The sequence below is a fragment of the Podarcis raffonei genome, chromosome 1 (genome assembly GCF_027172205.1).
Source record: "Podarcis raffonei isolate rPodRaf1 chromosome 1, rPodRaf1.pri, whole genome shotgun sequence".
NCBI lineage: Eukaryota > Metazoa > Chordata > Lepidosauria > Squamata > Lacertidae > Podarcis > Podarcis raffonei.
Genome location: NC_070602.1, coordinates 38,660,631 through 38,674,049, shown reverse-complemented (window position 1 = coordinate 38,674,049; position 13,419 = coordinate 38,660,631). Strand labels below are relative to the sequence as shown.

Sequence of the window (13,419 nt, the reverse complement as noted above, 5' to 3'; positions counted from 1 at the left end):
ACTGGCCGTGGTGTGAACAGATTACTCAAAAGTGGTGGTGGTGTTGTTTTGCAAGGCATTTTCTGTTTAGTTTATCTTCCAACAACTTTGAACTTTATTTGCCTTTCAATGCAAACAGGACCAGAACCGAAACCAAGACTTAAAGGTGATTCCAGAACGTTTAGGGTGTTCTTGGATCCCAATCAGTATCAACAGGACATGACCAGTACCATCCAAAGTGGAAGAGAAGATGTCTATGAGACATTTAACATAATTATGAGGAGAAAGCCAAAAGAAAACAACTTTAAAGTAAGTCACGGTTCAATTTTCTGTTTAAAAATAAGTGTTGAAAGCAGAGTATTTTTTGGAACTTGTGTCAATGTGGGCCATATGTCCATTAAAAAATGTGTGGTCCTCCTCGTCCTCCTTCTCCCACTGTTTAAATGTTTGTCTTAAATCTTAAACCCATTCATGGTGAAACTTCGCGTACCTAAAGAGCTAAATTTCCAAATGAATCTATTGGATCTTGGACTCACCAAGTTTCAGATAGAATCCACAGCGTAGGTCACCTTATTATCAAAGCAACATTAAATTTGGACAAAAGGTGGTTAGTGCGTCGGCTTTCAGAATTGCAAGCAATGTGGTTCTGCTTTATAAGCTATAATGTAGTAATGGCTAAATTAAGAATATGCCACCAGAGCATCTGCCTCTGCTGCTGGCAGTGTAGGAATCATGCTGGTATTGGGGGTTTTCCCCTTGAGTGAAACAGTTTAAATCTGTATCGGATGCTGAAAAGATTGCTCAGTGTTCTGCTGAAAACAAAAGTTTTGCCTTCAAAGTTTTTAAAAGGTTATTTGCAAGCAAAGGACAGTCAGACAACCAGATAATACAGAAATGATTTGGCAGTGTCTCTTTAATTTCACATTTTTCTCATGTTAAAAGTTAAACCAATTGATGAGGCTCAGCCTGCTTCTTGGGATTGCTCTATCCCGGAGGATAGGTTATCCCTATCTGCTCTATGCCTCCTTGCTCACATAACAGAAAATAAGGTAAGTCATTCTCACTAATGACAAATGTTGGTAGTGTGTCAAGCAGATAGCAGACAGCTTGATTTCTCTGCTGAGCCTGTAGGGAGAAAGATGCAAAAATCTTATGTAGTCTCCTAAATTAAGCAAACATGACAGCTGTAGAAGCACAAACATAAAGCGATAGCTAAATATGACAGTCGGCACTTCGCCATGGTAGGTCTGCCCTCTTGCCTTTTATTGCTTGTGGCCACTACATCAAAGAAATATTCGTATTTTGGAGTTTGTTTCCCTTTATACTAGTCATCTGTTGAATAAATACATTTTTCAAAGACGGAATGTTGCCATTTTTAACTGATCACCTCAAATAACCTTGTGTGTCATAAATACAGCTGCTGCTTCATCGATTGGCGAGATCAGGTATTATGCAAATCCATGCAAAACTCCACTCTTCCTGTCTGATCATGAGGTGATGTCCATCTGCTACGGCACTTAAAAGAGTTTTATCAGCTGAGCAGATAACCTGTTTTACTGTTGGAGTTGCCAATTGTCCTGAATTGGTGAAACGAAGATTAATGCCTAGTGCTTTTCAAAAATGGATTGGACTTTCTAGAAAGAAGAAGGAGTCCTTTGCAATTATTGCTGCAATTTTTAGAATCCTGGTTGCTTTGGCTTACCTGAAATCTCCTTTTGTGCCGAGTACCTTTACATGTACTCGGCCAATATTAATTAGTTTATAATTGGCAGCACAGTTGCATTTAGTCTCGGAAAAGATAAGGTGATATATTTGGATCTGTACATGTAAGAGCCTGGAAGCTTTCAAATTTCACCGAGGTCTTTATGAGATAAAGGGCGTCTAAGTCTGAAACGATTTGGAGATCAAGGTTACTGGGAAGGACTTCTGTCCTAAACTCTGGAGAGCTGCTGTCTGCTAGTATACAATACTGAGTTAGATGGACAAGTGACCTGATGTGGTGTAAGACAGCTTCCTATGTTTCTAATGCCCAGGACAATTTTTGTGTTTTACTACTTGCAAGGCTGTCATCCAGAGTTGAGCATTTCCCGATGGCCCAGGCCTTTAGGAGCAGCCCATCACTGATCCAAAATGTTGGCTGGAGCCCAGACAGATGTGGCTGATGCTAGCAGCTGCCATTTTTTATTTCCCCACAATACCTCGTTGGCATTCCTTAGGAGTGATATGGCCTCGGGGCTCCAGAAGTATTGTGAGGAAATGGCAGGCGCCAGCGGTAATGCTGGCTGGCTAGACTGACTGCTTTTCTTTTTGCTGTTTTTGCTGCTACCCTTGGCTGCCACTGTCACTGCTGTAGCAAAGGTGAAAACATCAACAAAGCCCTGCCAGGGCACACATACTAGTCACGGTAAGAGGAGAGATGCCCACCCTGTAGGTGCCAAGTGCCCTGACAAACCTGGCACCGGTCTTGACTTCAGGATCAAGCTTAACAGTATGTTGATCAGCAAGAGATCAGGTGGACATTATTTTTTATGTCCTGCTCTTCGCTTACACATTAGAACTAGTAAATAACCTCACTGCAGAGGATTAAGTAAAGGAGCCATCCTTCAGATGCGAGGCCACATATTTTGTTTTAAGAGAAATTTCACAACTTAATCCAGTTAGGAAGGGAGACAGGGAACTAAGCTGTTTTTAAGTATGAAGATCCCAAACTATTGTTTATTAGATAGAACAGTGCCATTCTGTACATATTTAAAGAGACATTTCCAGAATATTATAGGGTAAAAAATAATTCATAGGAAGCCACAAATTTTGACTCTGCTTACTAGATGGCTACAGTCTGCAGTTGGGTGGAAGAGAGCTTTTTGTTGAGTTTTGGAGCATGCAGAAGCAGTTTGCATTGCTTTTGCCTGCTTCAGAGCTCTGCATGGTATAAGAAGACCCCTTCCTCAAAGAGGCTTCTCACGTCATGCTGAGCAGGAACTGTCACCAGGGAAGGAGGGATGCTAGCTGCTGTCAAGCAGGTAGATGGATTTTTTAAAGAGTATGTACACACAGTTTTATTTTTTTTAATTAATTTATTTGATTTTTCAACTTAAAATTTTACAGAGATATATCAAACATAGATAATAAAAACAAGATTCCAAGGAATGTCCTGGACTTCCATCCTCCCCTATGTGGGTCCTATTATTAATCAGTTCCTCCCACATCTTTTATGATAATCCAAACCCTTTACTTCTTCCATTATGTCCAGAATCAACCTTAAACTACAAGTGCTATTCCAGTCCTGCTAACAATCTTAACTGTTTACAGTGGTCTTTAAGATAAGTTCTAAATCAGGCTTCCTCAACCTCGGATGTTTTGAGACTACAATTCCCAGCATTCCTGACCACTGGTCCCGCTTGCTAGGGATCATGGGAGTTGTAGGCCAAAAATATCTGGAGGGCCGAGGTTGAGGAAGCCTGTTATAAATTTTCCCCATTCCTTATTAAAATTTTGGTCTTCCTCATTTCTGACTCTTCCAGTCATTTTAGCCATTTCAGCATACTCCATTAACTTCTGTGCAGCCTTCTGCACACATTTTTAAAAGAGTATTCGTTATTTGTCTAGTATTTGATAACATGGTAATAATACTGCAGGCCACATTTGTATATATTGTTCCACATGGAGCACTGAATGGCCTTGGGGCTGCTTTGACTGACCTGGTGTCTCCACCAATAAAGCCACTGTTTTCTGGTGATGACTCGTGATTGCACTGACACATTTCCCCCCCTGCCATTGCATTCATGTATGTCTTTGCTAGGAAGCAGCTGCTGTATTTTATGAACATCCTGCTCAGACATTACTTCCTTTGCACAGCTGTGCCCTAAAGCTGCTCTTTCTGGAATGGCTTCTCCGTGAATCAGATCCGGGTGAAAGTGACAAAGTAGTTTGTTTTGATTAGGATTTGAATTTCGCAACCTTTATTATTTTGTAGAATTTTTAAAATTAGTTTTCAATTGTTGTTGTTGTTGTTGTTTAGTTGTTTAGTCGTGTCCGACTCTTCGTGACCCCATGGACCAGAGCACGCCAGGCACTTCTGTCTTCCACTGCCTCCCGCAGTTTGGTCAGACTCATGTTTGTAGCTTCGAGAACAGTGTCCAACCATCTCATCCTCTGTCGTCCCCTTCTCCTTGTGCCCTCCATCTTTCCCAACATCAGAGTCTTTTTCACATTCCAATAATAACCTCATTATAACAATGCAAATTTATAATACAATTATTAATACCAATCATTCAAATACCAATTAATATAATTTAATTAAAGTGGCCCCCTGTGTGCTAGATTTCATGGCTTTCTGGTTTTCTTTATTTCTGCATTCCAAAATCTTACTAGTTTCAGTTACATCCCAGTCATCATAATAATCCCTTATACAACAACTGCAATATTAATAACTTATTTGTGTTGACACATTAAGTGATTTATAAAACATAAAATTAGGGACTCAAACTTTATCATTGTTCTTTCCTGTATGTAGCAATTATTCTGGCTGTGATGTTTCTTCCTGTCCTTGTAAGATGTTATGTCTTTCTCCTGATTGTTGCTGTTATCCATCATGCCTTGGGTGGAGCTGATATCCCATCGTTGTTCCAGAAGTTTCTCCATCACTCCATTCCATGCTTTGTTGTTTTGCACCAAGAACTTTTAACAATAGCCGCAAAAGTTGCTCTGTCCCAGTAAATAAACTGTTGTCACCATTTCCCCCCCTCAGCCTGGAAGGAAGTGCAGTCTGTCAAACTACAAATGACAATAAGAAACCTTTATCAGTTCCTTGGCAGCACACAGACTCCTTTCATCCTTCCAGCTGGATATATATGGCCAATTATCCTTCCAATTAAATTACCGTATTTTTCGCACCATAGGACGCACTTTTTCCCTCCTAAAAAGCAAGGGAAAATGTGTGTGCGTCCTATGGAGCGAATGCAGGCTTTCGCTGAAGCCTGGAAAGTGAGAGGGGTCGGTGCGCACCGACCCCTCTCGCTCTCCAGGCTTCAGGAAGCTATCCGCTAGCCGTGGGAGACCCAGCTCTCCCACGGCTAGCGGAGCGCTGCATTAATCCCGAAGCTTGGGGCGTGCGGAGCTCAGCGCGCCCCAAGCTTCTGGGTGCCGGCAAGGTCTCCGCTAGCCGTCTAGACCTTGCCGGCACCCAGAAGCTTGGGGCGCGCTGAGCTCCGCAGCCCCAAGCTTCGGGATTAGCGCTCCGCTAGCCGTGTCTAGGCTGCGGATAGCAGCCTGCTTCCCGGAGCGTCGGGCGCCCTGAAAGCAGAGCGCCCGGCGCTTCGGGAACACATCCGCAGCCTAGGCAACCCTGCGGGAGGTCCCGCAGGGATGTCTAGGCTGCGGATAGCAGCCTGCTTCCCGGAGCGTCGGGCGCCCTGAAAGCAGAGCGGCCGGCGCTTCGGGAACACATCCGCAGCCTAGGCAACCCTGCGGGAGATCCCGCAGGGATGTCTAGGCTGCGGATAGCAGCCTGCTTCCCGGAGCGTCGGGCGCCCTGAAAGCAGAGCGCCCGGCGCTTCGGGAACACATCCGCAGGGTGGGGAGCCCTGCAGGAGTTCCCCGCAAGGCTCCCCACGCTGCGGATAGCAGCCTGCCGCCCGGCGGGCGGGGCGCCCTGAAACAGAGCGCCCCTCGCGCCGGGCAGACATCCGCAGCGTGGGGAGCCCTGCAGGAGTTCCCCGCAAGGCTCCCCAAGCTGCGGATAGCAGCCTGCCGCCCGGCGGGCGGGGCGCCCTGAAGCAGAGCGCCCCTCGCGCCGGGCAGACATCCGCAGGGTGGGGAGCCCTGCAGGAGTTCCCCGCAAGGCTCCCCAAGCTGCGGATAGCAGCCTGCCGCCCGGCGGGCGGGGCGCCCTGAAGCAGAGCGCCCCGCGCGCCAGGCAGACATCAGCCAGCCCCACAAGCTCGGGGGACAGCAGGGAGGCGCAGCGCCACTATCCCGCTGTTCCTCGACCTGGTTCGGTTTCCCTGACCTGCTTTGGGGGGGGAAATAAAGGGAATTTTTTTCCCTTTATTTCCCCCCAAAAAAACTAGGTGCGCCCTATGGTCCGGTGCGTCCAATCGTGCGAAAAATACGGTAAATTCCAAGTCCTTTAGCGTTATTCAGTTCACTTCATAGATAATAAAGGATGGGAAAGAATCAGCTCTTGAGTTTCCCTTCCTTTTTATCTTCTTTACACACACAGTTCCATTTGATGTTATAATCCATATTTTTAATTCAATTTCTTCCATCCTCACTTGTACAAGTATAATTTGAACTAACATTCAGGAGAGGGCTGCCAAATCATAAATATAGAGAGGAAACCAAACTGTAGGCTCCACTGCCCCCCACCGTCTTTTGCACTGAACGAAGTCTTCTCTCAAATTCAAACCTTAACAACCTTGCAGTTGGTTCTGTTCCGCAATTTGTGATCTCAGCTCTTCTAGCACGCGCCTGTACTTTAGTCCAATTAAGCTCTAATTAACAGGAGAACCTCTGCTTCTTAATGGCAGCGTTAGGATGCTAAAGTGAGGTTAACCAAACAGCTTCCAGTCTCCTCATGGAGCCACTGGATGACAAGGGGGCATGGCCAAACATAAAGCTCTCCTAGGCTTATTCTCATAACAATAAACCATAGTTTATTATTATGTCTGACTCTTTGATTGAGGAGGGGCAGAATTGGTTTAATAGAACTATTTTATGTGGATTAACCTTGAAGTTAAATTGGGGCTTGATTGGTAACAGCACTTAAGCTTGTTAGATAAGCAATCCTTTAAAAGCCCCCTCCTGCGTCTTATTCCCCACACCTTGTGTTTTCTCACTGTTTTTACATTGTAACCTGGCCATGAATGCCCTGAAGAATTCAGCTACCAGTACTGCGCAGGATGAAGAAGATAGAATATAATCTATTTTGTTCACCTCTGTTACAGAATATTCACTCTGCAGTGAATAGCATGTTTGTTGTGATTTCATGTTTACAGCAATGTCCCTTTTCTGGCTAATGTTCCTGCAGATGATATAAAGATCAGCATCATAATTTTATTTTATTTTTTGTCAACTGCACTGAATCTGCTCATTCTAATGGGATAGTTTGGTTGTTAGAGGCTGTCCATAAATACTTCTTGTCTTGCTGAACTAGCTCTTTGCGGGCTGACGTCAGCTGAAAATCTAGTTACTGATTCAGTCTGACCAAACACCTGTCATTGGAAGAAAACTTATTTTCTCTGTAACAGAAAGGCTGAAATAGCTTGTGAAGTTGAGTGCAAATCTGTTTGAAACCTGAGTACAAAACTGGCATTAAATCATGTCCTGTTTTATTTTAGGCTGTTCTGGAGACTATAAGGAATTTGATGAACACCGACTGTGTGGTTCCTGATTGGTTACATGACATTATTCTCGGTTATGGAGACCCAAGTAGTGCTCACTATTCAAAAATGCCAAATCAGATCGCCTCCCTGGATTTTAATGATACTTTCCTCTCCATTGATCACTTAAGAGCCAGCTTTCCTGGATACAGCATTAAAGTTACAGTTGAAGACCCTGCAATGCAGATTCCTCCATTCAGGTGAATTAAGAAACACCACCGCTCAAATACTGCTCATGTTCATTCCAAGTCAGGCCTGCTCCCATCTGATTCTCATTTTCTTATGCATGGGCATGCCTGTCATAGAAAAGCATGCTAATGGTAGACAGCTTACGTTTCTGTGGAATTTGCATGTGTTGCACTGTGGGGGAACCACACAGAATTTTCCAGAAGGGCTCTTTCACACTGCTAATTCATAAGGTGCCATCTTCTGTTTGACTGATTTCCTGACTTTGGTAGCTTTACAACAGTGTTGCCAAAACTTGGGTCTCTCGCTATTTTTGTACTACAGTTCCCATCATCCCTGACCACTGATCCTGCTCGCTAGGGATGATGTGAGTTTTAGTCCAAAAACAGCTGGAGACCCAAGTTTGGGAAACGCTGTAAAGCAGTGTTTCTTCCATCTTCCATCTCTTCCCTCATGATTTTAAGAATGCTGTTTAACAGCAATTTCCTTCTTTGCAATTTTTAATGTATTGTATGTAGCCTGTTTTTATTTTTTTGCCTTTGTCTCATGGCTCTAGAAATCTACTTTATTGATATCTTGATGCCTGTCCTGCCATTGCCAGCAGCAACTGCTGTCCTGTATATCAAATGGTCTCCTTATCTAGTCTCTCTCCTAAAAAACAACAACTCTTAAATTAAGAAAAAGAAAGCACACACACCATACTGTGTTCTCATGGGTTTCAGTCACCTCAGATTTAAACTTCCCTGCATCATACTGTCATCTTCATTTTGTTATAAAGGTCAAGGTTTGAGGGTACCGGGGCTAGCTAGTCTGTGGCGGAAAATAGTTCATTGGAAGAACAGTCTCATGTAAGAAATAACATGAAGCTGAAGAACAATGATTTCCCTCAATAGGATAACATTTCCAGTCAGAAGTGAAGCAGGAAAGAAACGGAAAGAGTGTGATGAAGAAAAAGCTGATGGCTCAAAAACATTGATTGTTGAGCCCCATGTCATCCCCAACAGAGGACCTTACCCATATAATCAACCAAAACGGTAATCTCCATGTACATTTTTCTAAAGGGATCAGTGTTGAGCGCATTTCCGTTACAAAATGTCTGTCAGTGAAACATTTTTTAAAAAACATGAAATCATGTTTATAGGTCTGGATTTGCTTTCTCTGTAAGTCGTTCTTTCCATATGTTTCAGATGTCATTATTTAGTTTATAAATATATATTCAAATGAGAAGAATCATTTTCTTGAGGTAATTGTCAAGTGGGTTAGCACAATTTACTGCTTACAGAGTATTAAAATGATCTTCAGATGTGCAAATCATATTTATACAGCTAAGTCAGTTTTGTTGGTAAAGAATATGTTCTTATCATTGTTGCATTGTTGAGTGAGCAGCTCCTCAACATATTCTTGGTGTATTTTTGTTTTTTATGGAGTCATGCATGTTAAAATGACATTTAGCAGTAAGTATCTAGTCCTTTCAAGCTCGGTGATAAAATATGACTTCTGACGTTGATCAAATTAGCTGTTTTGGTCAATGGCTTTGCAATATCTAAATTACACGTGATGAACCATCACTTAATAGTTTCAGAACAGTCATGTAATGACTTGGAGTACTGTAGTGTTATCTCAGCCCTAAAGACAGAAATTGATTTCTCTTGATATTTGTGAATTCCCAAATAATGTAAAAAGCATATTTTCTTTAAGCAAGTTCAGGTCTCCTTGACTGCAAAGAAAAATAACATGAAGGAAAATATTCATGAAGACTATATTGAATAAATTCATATAACTTCAGTTTATTGTCTCATCCTCTGGATTAACTGAATTTACTTTAATTCAATTTTCAGCAATACAATTCAATTTACCCATACACAGATTGAAGCTATACGTGCAGGAATGCAACCTGGATTGACAATGGTAATGATGCATATTATTACATGTTTCCTCTTTTATTAACAAATTATGTTTTTTAATATTGGCTAATCTCTGAAGTACATGCAACTCTTATTTCTTCTGCCCACTGTGTAAAATTAAATGGTGCCAAAAGCTTGGTGTGCTCCTTAACATTGCGTAGATTTGTATTTTTCACTAGACACTTAAGTGGGGAAGGAGAGGGGGGAAATGGATTTTTTCTCATAAAAAATAAAGCTTTACCCGCTGACCAAAACATTTCCTTTGACTGGAAATTTTTGTTCCATGTGGCAGAGCCAATATCAGTTTCAGTAATCAGAGTAATAGTTTTATTAGATCAAAAGCATTTTTAATGGCTTTTATGGGAGCAAATTCCTCCCTTTGGTTTTTCTATGAGGTTTTCCCTTTTTGGAGATTCAGGAAATAATATTATTATTATTATTATTATTATTATTATTATTATTATTATTATTTATACTCCGCCCATCAGTCTGGGTTTCCCCAGCCACTCTGGGCAGCTTCCAACAAAATATTAAAATACAATAGTCTGTTAAACATTAAAAGCTTCTCTAAACAGGGCTGCCTTCAGATGTCTTCTAAAAGTCTGGTAGTTGTTTTTCTCTTTAACATCTGGTAGGAGGGCATTCCACAGGGCGGGCGCCACTACCGAGAAGGCCCTCTGCCTGGTTCCCTGTAACTTGGCTTCTCGCAGTGAAGGAACCACCAGAAGGCCCTCGGAGCTGGATCTCAGCGTCCGGGCAGAACAATGGGGGTGGAGATGCTCCTTCAGATATACTGGACCGAGGCCATTTAGGGCTTTAAAGGTCAGCACCAACACTTTGAATTGTGCTCGGAAACGTACTGAGAGCCATGTTCACAATAGAACCATTAAATCAGATGTTGGGGACCTCCAGCCTACTGGCCAAATTTGTCCTGGGAGGCTGTTTTCCCTAAGCCACACCCTGTCATATTATGCCAGCTTTGGGGCAAGTAAAGACAAATGTAGAATCAGCAGTTTTAAAAGTATACTCCTGATTGTTTTTGGCTATTGGGTACATTAAGGAGTTCTGCCAATGCCTGCTGAAAGCAGGGCTTGCATGGCCCAGCCACCTGTCCAGGTGGCCCATTGGGGATGCTCAGGATCCACCCCTGCATTAAACTCTTTAAATGTGTCTTCAACATGATAATGTATACAGCCCATGCCCAGATGGCCAGGATCTACTTAATTATCATTCGGGTCCTTGGGATTCCCTTGCCAATTATTTCTTCTCACCTTCACATGCATTCACATGTACGTTTGTATTTGCTCCCATTTACCTATGGGTAGTGGTGTTGTCGTTGTTTTTTAAAAAAACACTCACAGCTCTGTTCTTGCCTAATATATACTTTTTCAGAAGTTTGTCCCCCAATGAGAAATTCCTTTTCTTTTTGTAGGTGGTGGGGCCTCCTGGCACAGGCAAAACTGACGTGGCAGTGCAGATAATCTCTAATCTCTATCACAACTTCCCTGAACAGAGGACCCTGATCGTTACACATTCCAATCAGGTAAATGAACGTTGTGCCCTGTTATTCCTATGACTGTTCCTCACTTCAGTTTCAGAACATGTAATGCAGCTTGCAGGCGGTCCTTCAAAGAGTTTTATCTAACTAAAATAAAAAGAAAAAGGTAAAGGACCCCTGGGGTCCAACTATGGGATTGCGGTGCTCATCTCACTTTCAGGCTGGGGAAGTTGGAGTTTATCCACAGAAAGTTGTCCTGGTCATGTGGCCAGCATGACTAAACCGCTTCTGGCCCAACAGAACACTGAGACAGAAACCAGAGTGCACAGAAACGCCATTTGCCCTCCCGAAGCAGCAGTACCTATCTACTTGCACTGGCGTGCTTTCGAATTGCTAGGTTGGCAGGAGCTGGGACAGAGCAACGAGAGCTCACCCCATCACAGGGATCCAAACCAACGACCTTCTGATCGGCAAGCCCAAGAGGCTCAGTGGTTTAGACCGCAGCACCACCCGCGTCCCTGCGTTTACCTTTTTATCTAGCCTTTTTATGTGCCACTGTGGAATGGGAGGCTTTAGGCTCTGGTGAAGCTGAGCAACGTCTCAGCAAGCACCGTGTTGTACTGCATTTTAGACTCAAGATTTTAGCCTTAAGACAGCATCTCCGTGCCACATAGAGATGCTGCCATCATGTTGTATGGTGTCTTCACATGTATTCTGCATCATTGACTTTGGGGAAACACACTATGGGCCCAGTTTGCATATACAGTGGTACCTCAGGTTACATACGCTTCAGGTTACATACGCTTTAGGTTACAGACTCCGCTAACCCAGAAAGAGTGCTTCAGGTTAAGAACTTTGCTTCAGGATGAGAACAGAAATCGGGCTCCAGCGGCGCGGTAGCAGCGGGTGGCCCCATTAGCTAAAGTGGTGCTTCAGGTTAAGAACAGTTTCAGGTTAAGTACAGACCTCCGGAACGAATTAAGTACTTAACCTGAGGTACCACTGTATCACTTAGCCATAGTTTGCTTTTTTAAACAAACCAAAAAGCAAACAAACAAAACATGAGTCAACCACAAGTTGTTCCACTCCTGTGGTTACGTGGTCAAAACAAACTGTGATAAAGAAAGTGTCCTGTTTTTACATTTAATCATTAAAACAAACCAAGGTTTGTAAGCCAACAACAAACCATGGCTTTAGCTCAGCTCATGGTTTGTTGGCAGTAAATGAACCATAATTAAGCCACTTACCAGGGTTTTGGCATTATGTGTGAACCCTGCTAAGTGGCTTAACTATCGTTTTATATGATGCATAGAAATTAATAAATCACAGATAAAATAAATAACTAAATTATGTATCTGAGTAGGCTTGCTGAAATAAATAAATAAAACAGCAGGTGTCTAAAAACAATATAGTGAGGGCACTGGCCTAATGTCAGTAGGCATTGGACTAGATAGGAACATTGCTCTTTTCTAGAAGGGTTTTTATCAGCAGGTTTAAATCTTATACAGTCATACCTCCGGTTGCGAACGTGATCCGTGTGGGAGGCACGTTCGCAACACGCAGCTTTCGTAACCTGAAGCGCCGCGTCTGTGCATGCATGCACGTGATGCAATTCGGTGCTTCTGCGCATGCATATGACATCATTTTGCGCTTCTGCACATGCGCGAATGCCAAAACCCAGAAGTAACCCATTCCGGTACTTCCGGGTTTGGCACAGTCCATAACCTGCAGCGTTCGTAACCCGAGGTATGACTGTACATAGGTGTATGCTTGGCCCAGGTTGGATTGAAAGAGGGGTTGGGTCCTTTGGAATCAAAAGGCAAGCTTTCCTTATGGTCCCCAGTGCAAATAGCCTCTTCATATTTGTTTCGTTTCAATTTCTACCAAAATAGGAATGGTTTTTCTAACATCCAGGGTTTCCCCGTAATAGCATCTGGATTCCTAAAATCTACTTTCCTGTTGCTCTTGTCAATCTCCAGGCCTTGAATCAGCTGTTTGAGAAAATCATGGCTCTCGACATTGATGAGCGCCACCTCCTGCGCCTTGGTCATGGGGAGGAAGCGCTGGAGACAGAGAAAGATTTCAGCAGGTGAGCTGATAGCTCATAAGAAGCAGAACCATGTAAAATGTATGCACATAAGGAAGAAGGGTAGGGAAGACCTGATAATCGTTTGTTTTTATGGGGGTGGTTTTCTGTTGGGTGCCTTGATTTCTCTGAACAGCTGAAGGGTACTTTATTTCTGAGTCCTGCAACCTGTCCAAAAGCTCCAGGAGTAATGGAAGCAGAGGGACTCCTGTAGACTGTTTCCCTTGAATATATAAGGGAAGTTGTTGCAAAAAACCCAAATACAAAACCATATCACAAAAGGGATTTAATCCCCGCCCCCGCCTTACAATAATAGAACCCAGGGTCATCCAGTGAAAGCTGAGTGGTGGGAGATTGAAATGAAAGAAGAAACTGTTTCACACAATG

At 43.1% G+C, this 13,419-nt stretch overlaps 1 protein-coding gene and 1 long non-coding RNA gene across 2 annotated transcripts in view; one reads left to right on the top strand and one right to left on the bottom strand.

Moving 5' to 3' along the window:
* Positions 1-13,419, bottom strand: part of LOC128410346 (uncharacterized) — a 70,520-nt gene that overhangs the window by 5,582 nt on the left and 51,519 nt on the right. The window lies entirely within an intron of this gene.
* AQR (aquarius intron-binding spliceosomal factor) overlaps positions 1-13,419 on the top strand; it is a 56,500-nt gene that overhangs the window by 24,194 nt on the left and 18,887 nt on the right. The window contains exons 19-24 of the mRNA XM_053381418.1: positions 119-288; positions 7,317-7,558; positions 8,438-8,578; positions 9,383-9,452; positions 10,881-10,991; positions 12,926-13,035. Of these exons, the coding sequence (XP_053237393.1) occupies positions 119-288; positions 7,317-7,558; positions 8,438-8,578; positions 9,383-9,452; positions 10,881-10,991; positions 12,926-13,035 (844 nt within the window). The remainder of the gene's footprint in view (positions 1-118; positions 289-7,316; positions 7,559-8,437; positions 8,579-9,382; positions 9,453-10,880; positions 10,992-12,925; positions 13,036-13,419) is intronic.